At 37.1% G+C, this 24,780-nt stretch overlaps 1 protein-coding gene across 1 annotated transcript in view; it reads left to right on the top strand.

Annotated features, from left to right (window-relative positions):
* Window positions 1-24,780, top strand: part of vwa8 (von Willebrand factor A domain containing 8) — a 55,276-nt gene that overhangs the window by 7,177 nt on the left and 23,319 nt on the right. The window contains exons 5-32 of the mRNA XM_087803980.1: window positions 112-279; window positions 898-1,062; window positions 1,772-1,821; window positions 1,910-2,018; window positions 2,095-2,199; window positions 3,191-3,319; window positions 3,402-3,536; window positions 3,624-3,701; window positions 5,635-5,795; window positions 5,888-6,001; window positions 7,307-7,496; window positions 8,966-9,043; window positions 9,136-9,251; window positions 9,364-9,464; window positions 9,928-10,034; window positions 12,597-12,668; window positions 13,105-13,181; window positions 15,669-15,744; window positions 15,893-16,028; window positions 16,381-16,500; window positions 17,429-17,634; window positions 19,432-19,583; window positions 20,599-20,707; window positions 20,853-20,991; window positions 21,972-22,159; window positions 23,677-23,796; window positions 23,885-23,949; window positions 24,023-24,148. Of these exons, the coding sequence (XP_087660106.1) occupies window positions 112-279; window positions 898-1,062; window positions 1,772-1,821; window positions 1,910-2,018; window positions 2,095-2,199; window positions 3,191-3,319; window positions 3,402-3,536; window positions 3,624-3,701; window positions 5,635-5,795; window positions 5,888-6,001; window positions 7,307-7,496; window positions 8,966-9,043; window positions 9,136-9,251; window positions 9,364-9,464; window positions 9,928-10,034; window positions 12,597-12,668; window positions 13,105-13,181; window positions 15,669-15,744; window positions 15,893-16,028; window positions 16,381-16,500; window positions 17,429-17,634; window positions 19,432-19,583; window positions 20,599-20,707; window positions 20,853-20,991; window positions 21,972-22,159; window positions 23,677-23,796; window positions 23,885-23,949; window positions 24,023-24,148 (3,392 nt within the window). The remainder of the gene's footprint in view (window positions 1-111; window positions 280-897; window positions 1,063-1,771; window positions 1,822-1,909; window positions 2,019-2,094; window positions 2,200-3,190; window positions 3,320-3,401; window positions 3,537-3,623; window positions 3,702-5,634; window positions 5,796-5,887; window positions 6,002-7,306; window positions 7,497-8,965; window positions 9,044-9,135; window positions 9,252-9,363; window positions 9,465-9,927; window positions 10,035-12,596; window positions 12,669-13,104; window positions 13,182-15,668; window positions 15,745-15,892; window positions 16,029-16,380; window positions 16,501-17,428; window positions 17,635-19,431; window positions 19,584-20,598; window positions 20,708-20,852; window positions 20,992-21,971; window positions 22,160-23,676; window positions 23,797-23,884; window positions 23,950-24,022; window positions 24,149-24,780) is intronic.

The following is a 24,780-nucleotide window of genomic DNA, read 5'->3' as shown; positions in this document are numbered from 1 at the left end:
TGTGGGCTGCATAGATAGAGTCAGCAGGCGGTGTGTGTCCCCCAGGTCTGAGCTACAGTGTATATCTTTTGCTCTCGTCTAAATGTTTAAAATACTTTTGTGTGTCCCCAGTGTGCAGTTCGGGCGGCGACCCAGGGGCGAGTTCTGGTCCTGGAAGGTCTTGAAAAGGCGGAGAGAAACGTGTTGCCGGTCCTCAACAACCTGCTGGAGAACCGGGAGATGCAGCTGGAGGACGGACGCTTCTTGATGTCGGCGGAACGTTACGACAAGCTGCTGCAGGTCAGGATCTCACGCCGACTAAATTTGCGCGTCTGGTTTTGTCATTTCACGCCACCTCCTCACTGACGCCCTCCGCGCTCCCCGTACATGCTATGAATATGTTGACGACAGGTGAAAAGACATCCATGAATCCAGCAGGATAGAAGACGTTTTTCTTAAATATCTGTTGGGGAAGTTTAGTGAAGATACTTGTATTACATTACAAACACAAAGTTTCAATCACATCCATGGTACTGAATTTACTGTATATCAACTATATATACTTTTTCACATTGTTATAAACTGGATTTATTGGAACAGTAGTTGCTAAAATATTGTATTTAAATTCTGCGTCAATGTTGATGTTTAAGTGATCGCCAACTGTGATTGGTTGGCTGGGCGGCAAAGCATTATGGGTCACTGTTACTAAGAAGGTTGTTGAAAGTGATGGCACCGCATATGCAATTTTGATTTCATTTAAATACATTGTGTTAAATAAAATGCAGATAAACTACTTTGCATTTCCACGTCTAATGTGGGTTCAGAACGCAACCTTCAATTAACGACATGCAACTGTATAGATTTTGCTTGTGTGATTGACTTTGACATCCTCGATTAAATAAATGTTGGGTCCTGCAGGAGCACACCAAAGAAGAGATGGACGGCTGGAAGATTGTGCGAGTGAGTGAGGACTTTCGTGTGATCGCTCTCGGCCTTCCTGTCCCCAAGTACAAAGGCAACCCACTGGACCCGCCCTTGCGCTCTCGCTTCCAGGCTCGAGACATCTACTACTTGCCGTTCAAGGTCAGTTGAGACGACTATACTTTAATATTGGTCCGTCCCGGGGGCCACAAATGGCTTACTTTGGCTGTTTTTTTTTATTATAAATGATGGTTATTTTTTTGTGGCCCTAAAGGAAAATGTAAATGTTTGTATTTTTTTGGTTTTCTTTTTCTTGTTTCTCTCTTCCATCCCATTATTCAACTGATATTATTTTCTTCATTTGTCTTTGTCTAAGTCAGTTCCTATTCATTTCAACAGGTCAATTATTTTCATTTCCCATCCCTGCTTTTCATTATTCTGCTTTACTCGCACTTTTTTTATTCTTTCTGGACCGTGTACCCATTTCTTCTTTCGTGTTTTCAATGTCTTCTCATTGTCCAATGTTTCCCTTCTTTTTTTACTTATTTTTCTAGGCAGTGTTTTTGGTGGTTAAATATAGAATAATTAATTACTCTAGTATCTAGTGTCGTTCATCACTTGCAACAGTTAATAACTTATCAGAGTCAAAACATTCTAATCTGCTTTCCGTTTTTATTCTATCGTCTTTCTACTGCTTCATTTTTATCATCTTCATGTGGGAAAAAAGCCTTTTGTATGTCAATGTGTATAAAGTCACTGCATTTCTGTAGGTGATTTAAAGTAGTAGTAGTTTCTCATTCGCATGAAATGACTCGTAGGGTCAGCTTTGGCCTTTTGATGATGTGATACGAGTAAATGTGTTTAATTTCAGGACCAGTTGGAGTTGTTGTACTCCGCCGGACCAAACTTATCAGCCGAAAGGTAAAACAAGGAATTTCACACAGAAGATAAATGAAGTAACCATGACGACGATTCTTACTTCTATTTCTGTCTCTGCTCCGTAAACCAGAGTGTCACAGCTACTGTCATTAGCAACAACCTTGTGCTCCCAGGAATCCTCCAACCTGGGACTTCCTGACTTCCCCCTCGACAATCTTCTTGCTGCCATCAATGTGTTGGTGAGGATCCTGTGATTGTTTATCTGGTTCAACCACATGTAATGTTTGGAGAAATGAATAATGTTTGTGTTTGCAGAACGCGTTCCCCATGTTAACGTCCCAGCAGCTGGTCCAGAGACTTTACCCTTACAACAATATCTTAGGAAAAGAAGGACGTTCAGCTGTGGAAGGTGTTCTCAAGGTAAGTCTTGAAATACGCTTTTTCTTTGGTGCAAAAACAATAAATATACTGTAGACGTGTCATCATATGATCTATTTCTATATATAACCTATTGTTTATATTAGCTGAGCAGAAAAATATATCTTGTTTATGTAGTTATGACTAAATGATTCACAGATGTGATTGGTTGGCTGGGCGGCAAAGCATTTTGGGAGCTTCTCAGGTCACCGTCACTGAGAATAGCAAACATTATTGTGAAGTGTATTTCGAATTTTGGTACGCTATGGTGTTTCTGGTTATCACACTCAATTAGACTAACATAAGTTTTTAATTTAAATTTAAGAATCAGAATAAGATCAAGAAAACCTGTATTAGTCACTACCGCAACACAGTACTGCATCTATAAGTAAATATTGTAAGCAAAAAGCTTGTTGTTATTGATTTATTGGAACCGCAGTCGCTACAATATTGTATTTAAATTCTTCGTCTATGAAGTTATGTCAAAAGGGATCGACCGCTGTGATTGGTTGGCTGGGTGGCAAAGCATTATGGGAGCTGTTCAGGTCACCGTCACTGAGAATACCAAACGGAATCAAGAAGTAATACACTTAATTACACTTTCATAATTAAGAAAACATTTATTGTCAGTTTTGTAACATATATGTTGTTTTGTAGTGTTGATTATAAAATAGAAGGAATAAAATAAAGCAAAACAATGTAAACAAAAGTTTTAAAAAATAAAACATTAAAATTAAACAATAATTGAAGTGTTTATTATCCGGACCGCAGACAGTTAGAGTGAATATTAAAAGTAAATATTTTCTAACACAAATATACATATATATATATATATATATATTTTCAAATATTTATCATTATTTGTCGGCAACTTGTGTTTGTACGTATTAAGTATTTTTTTTAATAAATCTGCTCATCAAAAATTTAAAATATAAATTCAAATATTTAATATTTTAATATTTTCTACTTTTTAATTTGAATAATCTTCAAACAGAGATTCGAGCTGCTGGATGGACGGCGACCGCAGCAACCCGGTTCTGTCCAGAGCGTATCCAGAACAAACGACCTCACGGGATCCGCCGACGTCACGTTACGAGTGGCAGACAAGGACGTCACCTTCCAGGTAAAATAAATGGAGAAAGTAATCTATTCTTCCTTTGACAAGAGACATGAGAATTCTCTGACCCACATGGATCCACATCCAGGTTCCGGCCGGTGCCAAGGAGCTGCGACCCCCCAATAGCAGCCCCACCTTCATCACCACCTCCAGTCACTCGCAGCTGATCGCCGAGATGATGCAGTCACACATGGTGAAGGACATCTGCTTGATTGGCGCCAAGGTAGCTCATGATGATGATGTATTCTCCGGCGACCCGTTCAGGTTTTTAGCTACTTGTGACTGATTACGGAGGTTTTTGTGATTCCAGGGCTGCGGCAAGTCCGTGATTGCCAGAGAGTTTGCAGAGATGCTGGGTTACAGCATAGAGCCTGTCATGCTCTACCAGGTAAAGACGATCGGTTCTCGAGGCGCTTTAATATTTTTAACCAGGTTAATAATCACAATCCCAGTGTATTATTTACTAATTATTAATGGTATTTTTTTCAATATGAAACACCAATTGATGTGTCTGTACATGTACATGTTTGTACAAAACTCAATTTTTTATTGAAATATTTACATTAGAAAAGCCCACTGAAAACACCTTGTCTTTCTGGGGATTAAATCTTGTTTACCATAACCACACCCACTCTGCTGTTATTGGTAAAAAAAACAACAACTATAAATCCTAATCGTCACCGTGGGTCATCAATCCTGGAAGTCCCCACCTCAAAGGGACTCGTTGTATAAACAAAGCGGGTGTGTAAGCAGCTGGCAGGAGGAGGAGTGAAGCCGTTATAACGTCATAATGGACTCTACTCTTGTAACCTCTCGTTCGCCCAGATTTCAGACAAACTTTATAAAGTAATAAGTTAAAAACATGGTCATGATGAGGGACTTGAACATTTGAAACATGTGATTCTGGAGAGTTAGGTTTTCACATTAGTTGACCTTTATTGTTTATTTTACTTCATTAAATTATGTCAAATTTAGAAGTTGATTATCGCAAACATTTGTAAACAGGAACATGTAGATATAGGCTACAAAATAAAAATAATAAACATGTTTATTATTTATTTATTTATTGTATAAACTCTTATTTTTATTCTTTTTCATGGATTGTTCGGTTTGAAAAGTTGTTCATGTCGTGGATCACAGAATCGGTGAATGAGAGTTTTCTCCTCCATGCGTTTGTGGGATCTTCGGGAATGCTGGGTGATGACGGCTTAAGGAAGCCGTCGTGTCGAAGCCCCTCCGTGTTATTGCATCAGTTTGCGGCTATTTTTAGCCCTCTGAGGTCAAAGGTCACTTGTGCTGTGGGAATTGTGGAATCCTTTGCCAAGCCATTTGTCAAGGGAAAAAAAAAATCAATTTTTGGGAAAACAAAAAGAAGCAGTGAAACAGGGAGCCGTGACAGAGTGTATTTCCGTAAGATGGTTGTGGAGAAAAAAATACTTGGATTCAAGAAACGTTGATGACGTGCTGCTGAGGGTTTTGATCAGAAATGATCAGAGATGCTGGAAGTATCATCGACGATGAGTAATTTATAGTTATAGAGCGCTTTTCCAGACCAGGGTCACAAAGCGCTTAAACAATCAAAACAAAACTAGATACTTAAAAGGTCAAGATAACACCGAGAACAAGATAGGATTCTCAGAAAATCAAGGAAAAGCCTAAACAAATAAAAATGTCTTAAGATGTTTCTTGAAGGAGTCAGTAGATCATCAAACACAGAGGAAGATCGTTCCAAAGCTTAGGAGCAACAGACTGGAAGGATTTCTCTCCTCTGGTCCTGAACCGTGTTCAGGAACCATCAGTAGATTCTGATCCACAGACCTCAGAGCCCGAGCTGGGGTGTAAGGCTGGATCAGATCACTGATGGAAGATCTGACCATGAATAGATCTGAAAGTAAGAAACAGAATTTTAAAGTTGATCCTGAAAGAAACTGGAAGCCAGTATATTAATATTAAGGATCCTATAAATGTGAGTTATTCTACTAGAGCTGGTCAGAAAGCTCCTTCTTGTTTAGACATGAAAACAAACTGTTACAATAGTCCAGGCGAGAAGACACAAGCGCATGGATTACAAGCTCCAGACCATGTTGTCACACATTATTCCTTGCTTTAGCAATAAAAAACGAAAGAAAATGAACAAATAGATTAATGCAAAATAAGGATCTGCCAAAGTAAGTTATAAACATTGGAGGGAGTAATTTGATTTAGACAAATGTGCTTTAATATCTCTCTGTATTTGTGTGATCATTTGTGATTGAAAATTTCATTGTTTTCCACTGTGTTTTCCAGTGGATTTTATTCTCTCTAACTTTCCCTCCCGACAGGACATGACGGCCCGAGATCTTCTCCAGCAGCGATACACTCTCCCCAACGGTGACACAGCCTGGCGTCCGTCTCCTCTGGTGACGGCCGCCATGGAAGGCAAGCTGCTGCTGCTGGACGGAATACACAGAGTCAACCTTGGAACGTTGGCAGTGATCTCCAGGCGAGTCATTCGTTGCCCTAATTTGTCGATTTCTAGGTCGTAGTGTTTTTATTCTTTTTTTTAGCTTAATTTACACCTGTTTTCTGTGTCAGGCTGCTTCACGACAGGGAACTGGATCTGTACGATGGGACGAGGCTGCTCAGGTGGGACCGATACCAGACCCTGAAGGAGCAGCTTCAGTACACTGATGAACAGCTGAAGGAAAGGTGATGCCTTTTTTTTCTAGTCTTAATGTTTAAAGCTGCTCCTTTCTTTTTTTTAAATCTGACCAACCTATATTGGTGAGTCTCAGTGTGAGTTCATGAATTCCCTCAAACCAAAGCAGGAAGGATGTTTGTGGTGGGGCATCTTGACTTGGAAAGAAACCCACTTCCTCTTCCTTTAACTCCTGTGGCGGTGACTTGTTAGGGCGACTTACAAGTCCCTCCTGCGTCGGTGCTTTTGGAAAATAAAAGGCCTCCAGTTGCAAGGGAAACTTGCTGATATCGACTCATTTAAAACATCTTTTCAATCAGAAAAGGTTTATTGGAAAAGACAACACAGGATTCTTTTGCATAGCTCATAAATTATGAAATAAAATGATAAAAATAAAAATAAAATAAGTAATTTCTCATTTAAGTTGGTATATACAAATTAAATAATTAAAATAAGTAATGAATTCAATTTAAATAATTCAACATTGAACATGAATTCATCATTCAAATTCAAGTGTTTATTAACCAAACGGTGTATATAAGTCAGTAGAATTTGCTACATAAACATGAACATGGCCATTGAAGGGAAAAAAGAGATAAATAGAAAAAAAGTGTAACAAATCTTCATGAAGTCAATACATTAATAAAAATGAAGACATTTTGAGATGTGTTTGTTTGTAAGGTTAAAGTCTGGCCTAAAAGGAATAAGCTAACATAAATTAAATATACATTTTGATTTATTTTAAGTATTAAAACATAATAAAATTAAATATTTAGTTATGTTTTATAACATTTAATCAATTAAATGTAATGTTTTTTGAATACATTAATCATCTTATTGAAGTAAATTAAAATCATTTAATAAAGAGCCACTATTAAATGAATATTGTGTTATTTTATCCAATCAGCTTACATTTTTATATTTATTTTCATGTTTATTTTATAAGCCTGAAATGGTTTACGGTCATATTTTCTCGCAGCACCGCCTGAAACCTCTGCAGAGGAAACATCTCCCCACACGTCTTTTGATGTTGACGCTGCAGAGCATTTGCTCCGCCCACAATAGTGTAAATATATCCCTGTGGAGTCGGGGTGTCTCCACGGGCGAGTGTCACGGACGTTTCTGTCCTCTTTAATCAGAGGATTTCATCGCCTGCTGTCAAGAGTTATAACGTCTCCACAGACGATGATGGTGTCGGACGCTGACCGACGCTCTCTCTCTCTCAACACACACACGACCCAACACCTGACGCACTGGTCTGCACTTACATCCTTGAAAAAAGATGTTAAACTGTGTATCCTGTGTCATCACTTCAGGTCCATCTTCCCCGTCCACCCGTCGTTCAGGGTGCTCGCCCTCGCGGAGCCGCCAGTGGTGGGTGCTGGAACTACAGGTGGTAGCAGCAGAGGTCAGCAGTGGTTGGGTCCAGAGCTGCTCACCATGTTCCTCTACCACACAGTCCATCCTATGTCCAGAGCAGAGGAGATCTCGCTCATCCATGGACTGGTGAGGCTGAGCTATTTTTTTTGAGACCTGGTTTTTATTTCATCATAAAACAGTCAATGAGTTTAAACTACCGTAAATTCCGGACTACAAGCCGCTACTTTTTTCCTACACTTTAAACACTGCGGTTTATACTACGGTGCGGCTTATTCATTTTTTTTTCGTGGCGGGAAAAACATTTTGGCCATCGGGCCAGATGAAATCATAAATATGGATGAAGTACCTCTGACGTTTTGTAACGGACCTTCTCACATAACTCCTCGAGAGATCGTCACACACACATTCTTCCGGGGGCGGAGCTCTGGTGCGGACTTGGTGACGCTCCAGAGTGACAGCATTAATTATAACAACACTGACCACACATGAAGCCGTTATAGAAGTTAATCAAAATATATTTACTTAATAACATTTAACAAAAAGCGCTCCTTAAAGGAGGATCAATCAAACATGAACAAAACAACGAACACCCACGACACCCCACAGTCAAATCCCCGCGATCAGTGTCCAATGTTCAAGTCCATTATTGTCCAGAAAAAAGGCTGCGTTAAGTGAATCCTAGGTGAGGCTCAGAGACGCAGGACGGCCCGCCGTGAAGTCGCGTTTATCCGCGCAATCACTGCGTTACGATCAGGTGGAAAAAAGCAAACACATCCGTGTTGCCGGCGTGATGAAGAAATAATTCCCCGGTTGAAGGACACGGACAGTTTGTCCACCTGCCTCGTGCTTTTGTCGCTGGTTCCTCGGACTGTAAACATCTGAACAATGCTTAAGAAGAATAACACAGTGCTTTATTTATTTAAGTGTAAGAAATGGACGTGAATTACCGGTACTTGCGGCTTAAAATCCGGTGCGGCTTGTATAATTACAAAATTGATTTTCTTTCTAAAATTTGAGCATGCGGCTTTTAATCGGGTGCGCTCTGTAGTCCGGAATTTCCGGTATACAATATTTGTGTTATTATGCAAAATTTGATTTCCACAGTACTCTATATTCAACACCACTGTATATATCTTTTCAAATTTGAGAAATGATTGGATTATTTGTTTGCTCTTCAAATATTCTTTATATTTTTAGGATAGTTATTTAATGGATTATAATTCAAAAAGTGGTTTTAAGTAATTTAAATAATTAGATGTTTTACTTGTTACAATTTAATGTCTGGCCGCTAAATTAACAATGAAGTCCTGCGAAATCCCGGCGATGACTGAGGACAAGAGGATACAATCCAGCAGATGTTTTGGCATTTTTTGGTCATGTGGTCTGCAAATTCTGCAACACCAGAGTGAAATGCTCACCAACAGTACAAATATAAACATGTTCCTACAGTATCACAATATATCATATAGTTGACATTATATCATGATACGTATCGCCTCGTGAGATTTTTGCCAATATATACACACAGTTTGACTCTAACGTGTGTCTTCATAAGAAGTACCAAATCTAAAGGTCTTTCTTCATCCTCTCACCAGACGCCCAATGTTCCTCAAGAAGCAGCAGAGCAACTGTTGCGCCTCACACACAGTCTCCGGCAGACAAAGGACCAGACAGTAAGTGTGTGTGTGTGTGTGTGTGTGTGTGTGTGTGTGTGTGCGGCTGTAATTTATAGATATACGATTTGATGAATGGTGTTTCTCTGCAGGCGATGTCTCTGGCTTCTTCTCTCTCCACGAGGCAGCTGCTGAGGATTTGTCGCCGGCTCTCTCAGTACCCCGAGGAGAGCGTCGCCCACGCCGTCAATAAGGCCTGTCTCTCGAGGTACACACCAGTCAGAGGGAACACATGTGCAGACATTCATCCAAATGTTACCCACTTTTAGAACAAGCGAAGGCTGCATGAGTCATCTGGATTTTCTTTTTTGTTCCTTCAGGTTCCTTCCCAATCTCGCCCGAGCCTCACTCCAGAAAAGTTTGGCCGATTGTTCCATAGACCAAGTGGTTGATGCTTCTGAACATGCACATGATTATAGCTGTACGTCCACATCACTCACATGCACTCCACAAAATGTTTACTTTTTCTTCTACTGCTCCTGAGGAATGTTTGCCTGAGGAATGTTAGACAAGACCATTTACATAATTCATGGTTTGTGTCAAGAAAATGTTATCAGAAAATTGCAATATACACTACAGCGTTCACATGTTTAGTCAAGTCACTCTCTAAAAGAAAAGCTTGCATTAAAACACAGTCCAGGAAGTTTTCACTTGTTGCATATGAGGGGCCGTCCCTCTCAATGACCTTCTCAGTAACGGTGACCTGATCAGCTTCCGTAATGCTTGGCCGCCCAGCCAATCAATCACCTGTTTATAACGGAGTGAACGGTAACGAGGAGTGTTGCGGTCTTTTTACAATACAGTAAAAATGCAGTCTAGGTCAATCTTTTGTTCATCGTCCAGAAAAGATTTTCAAATCACTGACATGTCCGTGTTGTTCTCAGGTGAAGTCAAAGATGGAGTATTGACGATAGGAAACGTGTCGGCTCCAGTCTTCAGGCCACAGGAGACTCTGAAGGTTCCGGATGTACTTTTCTATGATAATCCTCAGGTAACCAGCGATGGCATCTTCCTTTTTTCTCCTTTCCCTTTCTGCACTTCGAATGAATGGATAGATTTTTATTTAGAACATGGATAAAATATGTACCTATTTGTACATAAAAGGAAAGAAACACAAATGAAAATTATTCTCCAGTTTGTAGCAAAATATTTCTGAAATATATACAATACTTGAGATTTCCAGATGTTTCTTATCACATTTTTGCTGATGACATCCAGCTCTACTGCTCTTTTGATCCAACTGAGCCCCAAAGGCTGAACAGCTTAGTCAATTGTTTGCTAGAAATCAAACAATGGTTCAGTGAAAACACTCTACAGCTAAATGTGGACAAAACTGAAACACTGGTGTTTGCTCCTGATGATAAGATTCCAGGATTGGGTCAGTACTTGGGTGACTTTGGTCAGTCTGTCAAACTGAGCCTGAGAAACCTGGGTGTTGTATTTGATAAAGACATGTCTCTTGTTCGACACTGAAGAAAACTGACCAGAAACTGTTTCCTTCAACTGAGAAAAATCTCTAAACTTAGGAAAATGTTGTCGGAACATGATCTGGAGCTTGTAATCCATGCGTTTGTAACAGTTTGTTTTCATGTCTTAACAAGAAGGATCTGTCTCGCCTGCAGTTGATTCAAAACTCTGCAGCGAGAATTCTGACCCGCTCTAGTAGAAGAACTCACATTTCTCCGATCCTTAAAACTCTTCACTGGCTTCCAGTTTCTTTCAGGATCAACTTTAAAATTCTGGTTCTTACTTTCAGATCTATTCATGGTCAGGCTCCTCCTTACATCACTGATCTGATCCAGCCTTACACCCCAGCTCGGGCTCTGAGGTCTGTGGATCAGAATCTACTTATGGTTCCACGCACACGACTCAGGACCAGAGGAGAGAAATATTTTCAGGCTGTTGCTCCTAAGCTTTGGAACGATCTTCATCTCTCTTTGCGCTTGATGGATCTACTGACTCCTTTAAGAAACATCTTAAGACGTTTCTATTTGTTCAGGCTTTTCCTTGATTTTCTGGAACTCCTGTGTTGTTCTCAGTATTATCTTGATCTTTAAAGTGTATATACTTTTTTGAGTATTGTTTTGATTGTTTAAGCGCTTTGTGACCCTGGTCTGGAAAAGCGCTATATAAATAAATATTACTTACTTACTTACTTACTTACTTACTTACTTACATGATGTATAAACACCAATATCAATTCGTAACATATATGCACCACGTAATTATTTAAATGGACATGCATTTGCATTTGACATGCATAGCCTTATAAAAATAAATATAATATTACGCAATATTAAATTATATAACATAGTATACTATAATATAGTATCTTCTTAATTGATATGATTGAAATTAACTGCAGCCACATGTCCACAGTAACGCATAAACACTGTTTGCATCTTCATCGCAAAAAACAATATGTCTATATACAAAATATCTCCCAGGTGTCAAATCTCATTTCTACTTGTTCGATTAATTAATTAACATATCCAGAGACGTTTTCCATCTTTGAAAGTTGAAAAAATTGCACAAAATTTATATTTTTGGGTTAATGGTTGAACCTGTGTGGTAATAAAAGCTTGTTATGCTCCATATCTATTAATATTTATTGATAATAATACAATCATGTATACACTTGCACAGCGATATAACTATATCTAAAATAGAACAAAAGTTATGCAACAGTGTTCATAAACTTACAGTGATAAAAAGAAATAAGAACAATAATCATAACCATAATAATAGTTTAAATTAAAAAAAAAAGATGCAAAAGAAATCCACAAGAAACAAGCAAATCGCTGAGTGAAGAAATTGAATAAAAACAACAAATGTATGCATACATTCAAATAAGTATAAATACATCTAATATTTTAATTTTATTTCCTTAATTATTTTTACTTCCAGTACAGAACAATATATGGACATAGTTTCAAGTGAAAACCAAGCCGATCATGAATATCTCCACCAGTTGAATATTTGGTCTAAAGAAAAACATGTTATGCTTCGTATTTTTGATGAAAATTAAACAAGTTACTTCTAATAGGCCTCATGTTCTGTCCTGAGATTGTGCGATTGATCCCTTGATGTGACAGATTCCCTCGATTCTATTGACCTAACAACGTCTTCCGTCATGAGGAAGCAGTAATGACATTGACACCCTCGAGCATCAGCGATGATGCCATCTGACCCACATTTGCCATCTTTCTCCCGCCGCCCTGTTTCTGCAAAGATTCTCTGGCTGCGTAGCTGGAACACACTTTGATGAGGATCATGTGTGACGAGCAAAAAAAAAAGAAAGCAGGACGTCCTATTTAGCTTCGACCTGTTTTCTGTCAAGTCGTGGAAAGAAAGACGCCGGATCGATGTCAGGAAGCTTCGCCATTTATCTCTGACGTCTTTCCTAGAAGCACATGTTTGTTTTCAGATGAATTCATCACTTAGTCCCGCATTAGACTCGGAGACGGTTGTTCATAACGTCTGACGTGATCCATTTGTAACCTGTCGTACTCAACTGTTTCAATTGACACGAAGAATTGATTCGACTCTGCAGCACATCATGGTGATGGAGGACATGTTGAAGGACTTCCTGTTAGGAGAACACCTTCTGTTGGTGGGAAACCAGGTGAGTCCAGAGCACCTGGAAGTCCTCTCTGATCCCACACGGTTGTGAGTGACAGATCTTTAATACTATTCCTGTCTGGAGAAACTTATGCTTGTGATTAGCAGCATTACAAAATATTAAATAGTACTTCAAGAACACTTTTTTTCACTTCTTTATATTAAGTTATTGTTGTTTTTTTCTCTCTCTCTGTGTTATAAAGTTAGTGTACCTGTTTCATAAATCAACTCTCCACTGCAATGAATCCACAATTCACATATATTTTTTTCTAGATATTGATAATTGTTAATTATTAATTGAGAAGTAGCTCATATTGAAGAGAGTCCAGCAACACAAATGACTAAAGACTGAACAAAATGGATTTTCGCTTCCACTCCACATGCGGGTTAAAAGTTCTCGGAACTATCCATTATCTGAGAGTTTCTTTCTTCTCTAACAGGGAGTGGGCAAGAACAAAGTAGTTGATCGTTTCCTGCATCTCTTGAACAGACCAAGAGAATATCTGCAACTGCACAGGTGAGAACACATTCAGCACCTTGAATAGTATTCATGATTGACACCGTGTTTGTAATAAAACATGTTTGTTTTTTTAAGGGAGCACAGAAAACAAAAATCGATGTATAATGCATATATATTTGTGTTGAATTATTTATTATTTTCCTGTCTGAAGTTTATTTTGTTCTTTAAAATAGTTTATTTTCTCTGTAGTAACACTAGTTTATGTTTCAGTCAATTACTGTAAAAAAAGAAACCTTTAATTTAGTGAAAATAAGTAAAAACACAACCTCTATATTGTTTATCCAAAGGTCGATCCATGATTATAATGCCCATATTAAACCAGTCCGTTACAGATCATGATTTAAAGTGTGAGGAAAGTGTGTGTACACAGGTTTGTCTTCAAGCTTAACATTCATAATCAATTATGTTATAGAATAAATGTAGCAGTAGACTGGAAGTAGAAATCTTCTCTTATCAAGTCACCAACTACAACATGTGAAAATGCAACTTTTAATTAAAAAAATCATGAATTAAAATTAAATGAATCTATGAATGGTGATGTCTTTCACTCATCCTTGTAAATCTTGGTTAGAATTTCAAGAAGAAGAAAAAAGTAAAAGGTATATTAAAATATATACTTTAACTGTCTCACTTAAAATCTAGTATTGTATTCATGCAAAACTTTCAATTTTTTCCAAATTGTACATGTTGACAACCATGAGTATCAAATCCTGTTGCCAAGTCTATTTATGAAGTCACTGGATTGTTGCCTTACGATTTATTAAGATGCCAGTAATGATCTTAAATATTCTTAGATAACACGAGATTATGCATGAAAACAATCAATAGTGTGAAAAATATTTGCTCCTTGTCAGATTGAGTTTGACACTCCCGTTATTATGGATGGATGGATGGACGGACTTTATTAATCCCACTAGAGATCTCCTTCGAGAAACTGGGTTTCCAGTTCACAGCAGACGATAGTTTCATGAAAACGAGAAGAAAGTGCAAGGGATGACAAAGTGCTAATATAAATAACATAGATCGAAGAAAAGGATACAAAGATTAACATAAAATAACATCATCCTTTCTCTCTGCTCCTGCCCCTAAACTCAGAATTATAAATAAACGTGAATAAAAGAAACAGGAAAAACTGTGCCATTAAAATATAATTTCCGTTGGTGTATTGACGTAAACTAGGTTGACGTCTTGTGATTGATCGCTCATGATTAAGAGCGTGGATCCATCAGCAGAAACACTGTTTGTATTGATCTCAACACTAATTGGAAGGTCTGAGCACTATCGTTGTGGATTCATAACCAGAAAATAACCAGATTCTCGACATCATCCCTCCGGCTCTGAATCCAACGAGAGTTAACACAAGTGTTATTGGTTTCATATTTTTAAGTTTATCTTCAGGTTTATCGTCGACATCAGAGTGATCCGATTGGCTCGTGGAGCGACTGTTGAAAGTAGGATATGTGTGTTCGAGCAGCGTCTCTCATGTCTGCAGAGATGTGGCTCAGAAAAGCCACCGAAAAAAGCTGCAGCGATCCAGGAAAGAAAGTGGGTCAGCTTCTGGGTCAGAGCAGCAGGTTGTTATAAAAACAGGTCAACAAATATTTGAGGGATTTTTTTTTTCGCCCGTTCAAGTTTTTCTATATACGTTTTATAATATTGGATAAATGACAGTCGGTTTATATCTTGCATCCCTTTCCTGAGCCGTGTAGTGTCGGTAATGTTTTAGATACACCTAAATATACAGAATAAAATGCCAAAGTCAAAGTGAAACTGACCCAAAATGCCAGATTTTACATTTCAAATGGCCTGTTGAGGTTAATGATGGAGCTTCTAAATCAAGCACCACAGCAACAATCTCATCAAAGGATCCAGTTTCCTCTCCATGGTCGTCTCCGGACCCTGCTGCCCTGCTCTATGCTCTCTTTTCTCCTTGTCTCCACTCCCCCCTTTCCCTCTCTCTTCATCCCCCCGTCTCTCTTCTCCCTCCCAGCAACACTGAGTCTGGTTCTGCTCAAGGTTTCTTCCGGTTAAACTGATTTATTTTCTTTGCTACTGTTGCTCATTGTGAGTTTTGCTGTGACCTGTTTATCTTTTCTCTTTTTGTCTTGAGATAACTTTGTTTGTATTTGACAGTTTTAATTTAATTTAGTTTAATTTAGTTGAACACAATGCACAAGAAAACCCCCTCGAAGCACACCTGCTATCTATCTTTCATTGAATTCCCTTTTTATTTTTTTTAATCATTTATTAAACGCTTAGAGGTTCATTTCGGATCTTAAAATTCTAATAGGCTACAAGAAATGGGTTTGGTGGACCGGATCGGCTCCCACGGCCTTAGGAGTTGAAAATTAGCACAAGCTATAAATTCTTTATGTATCTTCCAACAAAACTTGTATTGTAACTATGTTGACTGCATCCTCCCTGACAAATAAATGAATAGATGCTTGACGAAAATGACAAGGTTATTTTTTGTTGATCCTTCAGAGACACTACAGTCCAGACCCTGACGCTGCAGCCGTCGGTACGAGACGGAATCATCATGTACGAAGACTCACCCTTGGTATGAACACATTTTCACTTGTTCCACCGTCGTCTTATCTTCCTTTTCATCTCAATAAAAATGTCTCGGTCGCTCAAAATAGGTTTAAAATTCATCAACCGTGCTGTGTTTTGGATGTGAATAATGAAAAGGAAAACCTCTGTTGCAGGTGAAAGCTGTGAAGTTCGGACACATCCTCGTGATCGACGAGGCGGACAAAGCTCCCACCAACGTAACCTGCATCCTCAAAACCCTGGTGGAGAGCGGAGAGATGATCTTGGCGGACGGAAGGAGAATCATCTCGGGTGCGCACAGTCAGAACCCGCGACGTCCCCCGGAGGACTAATAAATGTTGAAGCCGAGCACTTAGATGTCTAAACAGAGACATCCCTCATGTAGGATTATTGTAAAAGCATTTATGGAGGCGAACCAGTAGAATTTTTTGGAGCAGGCTCCGTCGTTAAAGCAGAGGGGGTTTTTTTTCCGAGGCTCCTTGTACTACAAGGCTGCTGCACTTGAAGGAATGTAAACAGAAACTTGAGCTGTCAAATTTAACACAACCCTGAAAAAGTCTGTGCGCAGGAGTGTGTGTCGGGGAGGAACATGTTTATATTTCTTTCTGTCAGCGTGATCTTATCTTTTTTTTTTTTTTCCTAGATCCAAGGGAATCTGAGGGAAAATCCAACACCATCGTCATGCACCCAGACTTCAGAATGCTGGTCCTGGCCAACCGACCCGGATTTCCCTTCCTTGGAAATGACTTTTATGGTGCTCTAGGTATAACAAAATTAAATTATTCTTTAATTTTTGTGATAATCCAACACAGAGATGCTCCGAGATTTTCATGCAAACTCCTTATGAATTGAAATACTTACGCTAAACATATATTTATTTATAATTATATTGATAATTATTTATAGGTAAAATGTATGTTGATCATGTTGCACAACCGTTAACATTTGTCACAATGAATGAATCCAGCGACCTTCAAAATGTCATGTGCAGTTTTAATTGACAGCTGTTCTGATCCAATTAAATCAATGGGCGGACTTATAGAACAATTGTTTCCATGGCCGTGTAGTGTCAATATATTTTGTAGATGCACTTAAATAAACAATAAAATACCAGAGTCAACGCAAAAGAAACAAATATTGCCAGATTTGGCAAGATTTAGTTTGATTTATGAGGAGTGCAGTCTGAATGGAACCCTGAATATCAATCAAGTGACGTGTAGATGATTTAATGTCATTTAATCTACCCATAATACCTCTGTGATCGACTGGGTGATCATGATTTGATTAGAACTGATGATCTAACGGCATCGATCAGCAACAAATGTTTAAAAAATTATATTTAGATCAGTGTTATATACGTAAGCCTGTAGGACAAGAAGTTGCTAAGGTTTTATCTGTCAAGCAACAAAGAAGAATGTTTCTTATTTGATTAGAAAAACAAGAACAAATGTTAATAAAGTTTTTTTTTATTAATTCAATACTTTACTTTACTTTATTTTTATTTGTTTTTTCCACTTTAAATTTGTCAATTTTTGACAAAAAAAAGAGGAAATATAATAACTTTCATTACTGGTTGAAATGTATATAAAGTATTAATCATAACTAAGACTTTTTTATTGCTTCACTTTGACCGTTAATGCTTCAATTATCTCTGAATCAACAACTCACATCTATGACTTACCTGGCGACAGGCGACATCTTCAGCTGTCACGCCGTGGACAACCCAAAGCCAAAAGCCGAGCTGGCGATGTTGAAGCAATACGGGCCGGATGTTCCCGACGCAACCCTGGAGAAGCTGGTGTCGGCCTTCGGGGAGCTGCGCTCCATGGCCGACCAGGGGTCCATATCCTATCCCTACTCCACCAGGGAGGTGGTCAACATCGTGAAACACCTTCAGGTAGAACGCTGATCAAACTGATCTGTCAATCAACTTTGAATGGATTTAATTTATACAGAAATCAATGCAGCCGCGTCTTTAGAGTTGTGTCACAATAAGCACTTTCTCTACTCTTGCAATTTGCTAATGCATTGATAATAAGAAGATTTTATTAAATTTATATACATTATACTTTAATTATTATTTGCCTTTATTGTAATTTCTCTCCTGTAAAATTCCGATGAAGTAGTTAAAAAGAAATTCTTCTCTTATTTCATTATTTCATAAATATCTGAAGTTGATTAAATTAAAAATAGAAGGATTAAATGGAGGGAAAAAACATTGGAATACATTAAAAAATATAGAATTAATGAGTGTGTGCCCTGTGATAGACTGGCCCCCTGTTTAGAGTGTTCCCTGCCTCTCACCCGAGGTAGCTGGGGATAGACTCCAGCCGTAGAGAATGAATGAATAGTTGCGAGCTGGTCCGACATCAGCGAGTCCACAGAGAAAATGAAGAACTGATGAATCAGAATGGGATCAATAATTCATTGCTCAAGGACTAACCTCTTATTTTTTTATATTTCCCAGTGGACGTCCTCGTTCCACCATCAATAACCAGCACTATTGACGTCCACCCATGTGTACAATCCTCAGAATGATTTGAGTGCAAGTCAGAGTTTGCTAATGTAGCTTCTAATTTGCATTTCACGCCGGGTCATAATGGCACCTCTGAGGCAGCTCGGATCAATGAAGGGGTCGTGTCGGCCACAGATGGAACCCCGGGAGGCGAACGCTGCTCTGGTCCACGGCGTTCGAACCTCTTAACGAGGGAGTCGACTCGCTGGAACATTTAAAATAATTATAATAAGAAAAAAAATCGTTATAGCAGAGATTTCAAACCCCTGGTCTGAGAAAAAACAAAAATAATAACTTGTACTATTATTAGGGGTCTTAGTGAATATTGATATGGCGATAGATCTGCGATACTGTATTGATATTTGACAGCATTGTATCAACTATTAAATACTTTTAATTTTAGATTTCGGCTTTTCAATCATATTTGATCCGTAACCATATTCTTTATGGTTTATAGTTTAATAATGTTTGCGTAAATTAATAATATTAATTTTTTTACAATTAAAAAGCAAATATTCACGCCATTTGTTCATTTTTGTGTTGCAATTGAACCTCCAGCCGCTAGATGGCAGCAGTCATTACGTCCTCCACAGCTCAATGAACATTAATATCCCACGCAAGATCCTCGGGATGACTGAGGACGAGAGGATACAGTCGACTCCAGCAGCTTTTAAAGCTGATGTTTGGGCATATTTTAGTCAAGTACTCGACAATACTACAAATATATTGTTGTTCCTACAGTATCACAATATGTTGTATCGTTGCCCTTGTATTGTAAGTAAGTAAGGAAATAATTGTGATACGAATTGTGTCAGCAGATTATTGTACACACCTGTAGTATTTTGTCTGAAGTAATATTATCCTGTGACTCTTGATGCGTCAAGACGCTCGTTTCAGTCAAGGTTACCCCAACAAAAACAAAAACTAAACTAGTGAAAATTAGCGAAATAAAAACTCTAAATCATTTATTTTTAACTTAAGGTCGTTCTTAAACGGTATTAAACACAGTGCCATAAAAGGTTACACAACAATAGTAGCAATATCTTCTACAGGTCAACACGACCCGACACTCGTATCTATAAGAAGCATTAATATATAATGACATCCATATGTCCTTGTTTTCTACCCTTTACTGTCTCTTCTCGAGCTTCTTCAACCTTTGTTTAAATCTTCCTACAGAAATTCCCTAATGAGGGTTTAGCTAATGTGGTTCGCAACGTCTTCGACTTCGACTCGTACAACAAGGACATGAGGGAGGTCGTGATCGAAGCGCTGCACAAGCACGGGATTCCCATCGGAGCCAAGCCCAGCTCCGTCCATCTGGCCAAGGAGTAAGACTGCAGGAACACCAGTTACACAAAAACCTCATGCCTCATTTTAAGATAATGAATACATTAGCAGCTGAGCCACTGTAATACTGTTATTTTAAAAGGTGTTTTTAAAGTTCTCTAAATTTAGATTAGATTCTTCAAAAATTGTATCGAAGATGAAACACTATGTTAGGAATGAAGTAGATTTTAATTATAAGTTCTATTGTTTAATGATCAAGAAATGTTGTCAATTTTGCTGCTAATCACAGACAGTATTGATTATTTTGTACAGTTTTGTCATTTTAATAAAGGAAAATATTTGTTTCTCTTGTCTCTTCATTTGTTGATTCTCTCTTTGGAAACTAAAAGATAAATAATCTGGAGGCAGAAACAAGTATTTTCCTTTGACTACCAGTATATTTAATTATTTGTTTCAGTTTTTCATATTTCCATGCTTATATGTTATTGCATGTTTCAGGATCATTTTTAGCGTTCTAATATATTTAACATCTATTTTATTTAAAAAGCAATTTTCCCACTTTGCTCGTGTACATTATTCTATTTTTTTTTTCAATATAAAAACATATAAGATTTATTTTGCTTCTATGCAGAATATACAATATGAATAGAAGTAATGAAGTTGTGCTTAAAATAAAATAAAAATTATGATTATTATTATTAAAATGTAAACATTTTGGAATCAATTCCTTTAAAATATGTCTCCATTAAGTTTTACAATTAAAATATTTTCTATTAATTTCATGCTTAGTTTAGATTTAAGATCATTTTTTACATAATAAACTGATTTGACTTATTAATCCTATAATTTAAACATTTTAACCATTTATATTACCTGCAGTTAAATATTTCTTATGAAGTTAGAATACTATAAACTTTATTTGTAATGAATAATTAAAAAAAAATGTCTCGTTTGAATCAATTTCTGAAATAGTTACAGATAAGATTTCATGAACAAAAAGAAGAAGAAAAAAAAACGGCTGTGAGAAGACTTTCATGTTGTGACCTTTGACCTCAGATTACCCCTGCCAGAGGTGAAGATGTCCGGATACTGGACCGTGGATCAAGGTGTCAACGCCCGACGAAAAATGTTGTGTCCGACTGAGACTCACAGGATCGATATCAAGGTTTCAAAGTATTATTTAAAGAAATTACAAACGTACAAATATAACCCGTTTTTCTTTAATTAAAGTTGATGTTATGAACTAAAGTGTGCTCAGGGATCATCACACAGTAACTTAAGATTGACAGGTGCTTGATTGTGTGTCTCAGGGTCCAGTGTTTCTGCGGGTCCAGAGTCACCCGAGTCACCGGCAGGAGAGCCGGGCTCTGAGTTTCAGCGAAGAGAAAGTCCACTGGCAGATTCCCATGAATGAAGTCAACATCATTTGTGATGTCGCAACTAAAGATGGTACAGACACACACACACACACACACACACGCACACAAAACAGGTTGCACATATACTAAGAAATGTGTTGCAGTACCATCTAGTGGTGATAATGCAAAACAGAACTGGTTAATGAAATGACAAGTGTTGGCTTTGCAAATATTTTGCTTGGGAAAACATCATAAAATAAAAACACATTTTATGTTCAACTAAATACCCATGTTTTAGCATTTGAAATATCATTGTTGGTACTAATAGTCAATTTCAAATAAGCTCATTTATACTGCAGTTAGCGCAAAATCCTTCAAAAGTATCAGGGATCCAGATGCTAATCATAACATACTGTTCCACAAATTTCCTGACATTGCAACTAAACACTTTACTTCTTCCTACTAAAGTACTTAACTTCTTCCTACTTAGGTACTTTACATCTTCCTACTTAGGTACTTTACATCTTCCTACTAAAGTACTTAACTTCTTCCTACTTAAGTACTTTACTTCTTCCTACTAAAGTACTTTACTTCTTCCTACTAAAGTACTTTAATTCTTCCTACTAAAGTACTTTAATTCTTCCTACTAAAGTACTTTAATTCTTCCTACTAAAGTACTTTACTTCTTCCTACTAAAGTACTTTACTTCTTCCTACTAAAGTACTTTACTTCTTCCTCCTCCTTTTTTAAATTACAGGGTTTTCTTTCTTTTTTAATGTTTTTTATTCTGCTTTTTTTGTTTAATTGGTGTTTTGTCATTCTGTACAAATATGTACAAATACACATTTTTTCTTTGAAATAGTTATAAATAAATCAGTTAAAAAAACATAATATGAAAATCGAATTAAATTTCTGTTCATTTGTTGAAACCCATAATCACAGAACCTCCTTGGCAGAGGTAATGAATTAACCCATAGTCAAGACAAAAGAGATGAAACTATAATAAAGGTTTAGTTTTCACTGACTTGTAAATATCAAACCCATAATTACTTTTATATTTTATTTCTCTAGACATGATCTACGCTGCCACGTGCAACCCTGTGTCCCTGTTCGCCATGAAGGAGCGAGGAGACGCCATACAGAGCATGGATCTGTACGACGTCTTCCCCAGAACCATCAGTGGAGTCTGGCAACCTTTCGTCACCGTGGCCCCTCTAGGGGACCCTCTGGAGGGACAGGTGGTCCTACACGAAGAACAGGTATGAAGTATTACTGTGTTTGATGTCAGAAAGTAATGGTGTGACTGTTGAAATTGATAATATTAAATCTTATTGAGACAATTTGAGAAATGAAAGCTTTAGCTTTGAGTCGGAGTTGCTGTTTGCTGTCGCCAGACGTCTGTTCTGTCTCCTGCAGCTGGTTCGTGTTAGTGAAAAGACGGATCCTAAAAATACCATTGCTAGGGATCGTGTTACGTTTGTCTCAAAAGAAGAAGTCCAGACAAAATAAAGTTCAGCGGCAGGTCAGGGACTCTGCATGAGGCCAATGTGAACAAACACATGAGATATGAAAGCTTGAGAGTAAACACACCAGAGCCTGTTGAGATTAAGAGACTTAATACCATGTGAGTCAAATTAATTTGGTTATATTGAAGGTTATTTTCTAGTTTTTGTTGGAGAAAAAAAACAGATTTTTTTTAATCAACATGGTTAAAAAATGAATTTATTTATTCTACTTTTCAAGTTATGTGAGTGAAAACAACTCGTTGAGATCAAGAAGAAAAAAAGAAAACATCAACATCTTAATGACGCAGAATTATCTTATCAAATACTTTAAATTCAGGCTCATATTTCAATCAGGAAATTTGACTTTTCCCTCCTAAAATAGTCTATATGTGTGAGCAGTGACGAATTCTGGTTTAGTTCTCTTGTGGCGAAACCTCAAATCCCGATTGTTGAACCGAATCTAAAGATAGAAATGGACGGAAAAAAACTGTTGAGTTTTTTTGTTTGGGTGGGAAACACTGACCTCTATAGGCTGAGATGGAACTGCACTCGATTTACATCTATAAATATACTGTATAAGTAAGTAGGTAAATTATATTTATACGTTGTGATCTTTAGTTCGCTGAATAAGGAAGATAACGATAACAAACTATTATATATAAATAAATTATATGTTTCATCTTATCAAATATAACTTAAAGATAAATATAATTTAAAAAGAATTCTCTAAAATGATCGATTTAAATTGATTAGATAAAGATAAGTATTTATTAATAAACGAGATGTAGCTTTTACTTTCTAAATAATAATATACATACTGTTTAAAGTTTCAATATCAAGTTTGTAGTTTTCTGTTGTTGCATAGTTTAGTAAAAAACGAACTATTTTATTGTTATATTGTACTTTTTATCATGCATGATGCGGCGTAGCTGTTTATGTTGATTGATAATAAAAAAATAAATAAAATAAATAATTGATATTGCCACTTTACTGCATTACTTTTTTAGTGTATAATCATTTTTTCTTTTTTTTTCATAAGATGAATTTAAATCGATGTGGTTTAGATTATTGTTGTTACTTTTTTTCTTAAGTTTAATATTTCTTGCACATCTTTTATTAAGTACTCATTTAGAGACACCGTTTTATTTTATAACTCATAGTTATTTAAGCAAAGTGCAAAGCAACACAAAAACAGCTTTTACATGTAATGTGATTTCTTGTAAATACATTTTTATTTAGCATCATTTCAAGATGTTCCTTCTCCGCACCAGAGCAACACGGTTCTTCATCTGGACCTGGTCACCGGTGCCGTGCGGCGCCTCATGTTGACTCCGGACAGTGACCCGCCTTCGACCAGATCCTCCAACTGGTGGAGCAGCAAAGAACAGCAGGTCAGGGGTCAGCGTGTGGTTTTACTCGAACCCTGCGATCACTTCCTGTTCGATCCTCCAGCTGAGATCAAACTATTGTTCTTTTCAGGTCGGCTACAAGATGTGTCGCGACTTCTCTCACAAGAACTGGCTGCTCTTCTACAAGGAGGGCGGGTGAGAGCGTCGTTACATCTGAAGTTGAGACACTTTGAGTTGAGATTTATTTTATTTTCAATCGGGGTCTCAGGAACCAGCTGGAGGTGCTGGACGTCCTGGAGAGCCAGGTTCACTCCATCTCACTGCCCATCAACCTGCAGTCGGTGTTTCTCGTGGCTGAGGATCGATGGCTGCTGCTGGAGAGCAACAGCAACAAGTACGTGACGAGTTACCTTAGTCAGGGAGTATTTAAAAGTATTATAATGATTTAAAATTCAAATAATATTTTTTTGAAACAATCTGTTTTTTTTAGAAGAAAGAAGAATGAGTAGATAAAATTAAAACAACATTACGTTCATAATTGTTATTATAAATTCAAAATATTGTTTGTTTTATCAATTGATCAATAAATATAAATTATTTTAACCATTCTTAAAATGAGAAATTAAGTTTATTAAAGTGAAATTTCCAATAATTATACTGTAAAATTATAGTATGAATCAATTAATAAACTTAGTCCATATTATCTACTTTTAATTTATTTAAAATAAAATATTATTGATTAGTATTAGTAGTTATAACAATAATAGTAATTAAAATTAAAATTGGAACAACATTTTACATAATACTATTCATCTTAAATACTATAATATTATAATATTATTGAGTTTCCAGAAGGTTCCAATGTTATATTAATTAATGAACTTAATTAAATTACAATGCATTTAATAGTGTTTTCTAATGAATATATTTCAAAGAATGATCGGCAAAATACAATTAATTATGTTTTTCATAATTCTTAAAATATGAAACAAATTAAATTGTCAAATGTAATGTATAAACAACATG

Source organism: Callionymus lyra, chromosome 12, assembly GCF_982586985.1.
Source record: "Callionymus lyra chromosome 12, fCalLyr1.hap1.1, whole genome shotgun sequence".
NCBI classification, from domain to species: domain Eukaryota; kingdom Metazoa; phylum Chordata; class Actinopteri; order Syngnathiformes; family Callionymidae; genus Callionymus; species Callionymus lyra.
This window is presented reverse-complemented; position numbering and strand designations above follow the sequence as displayed.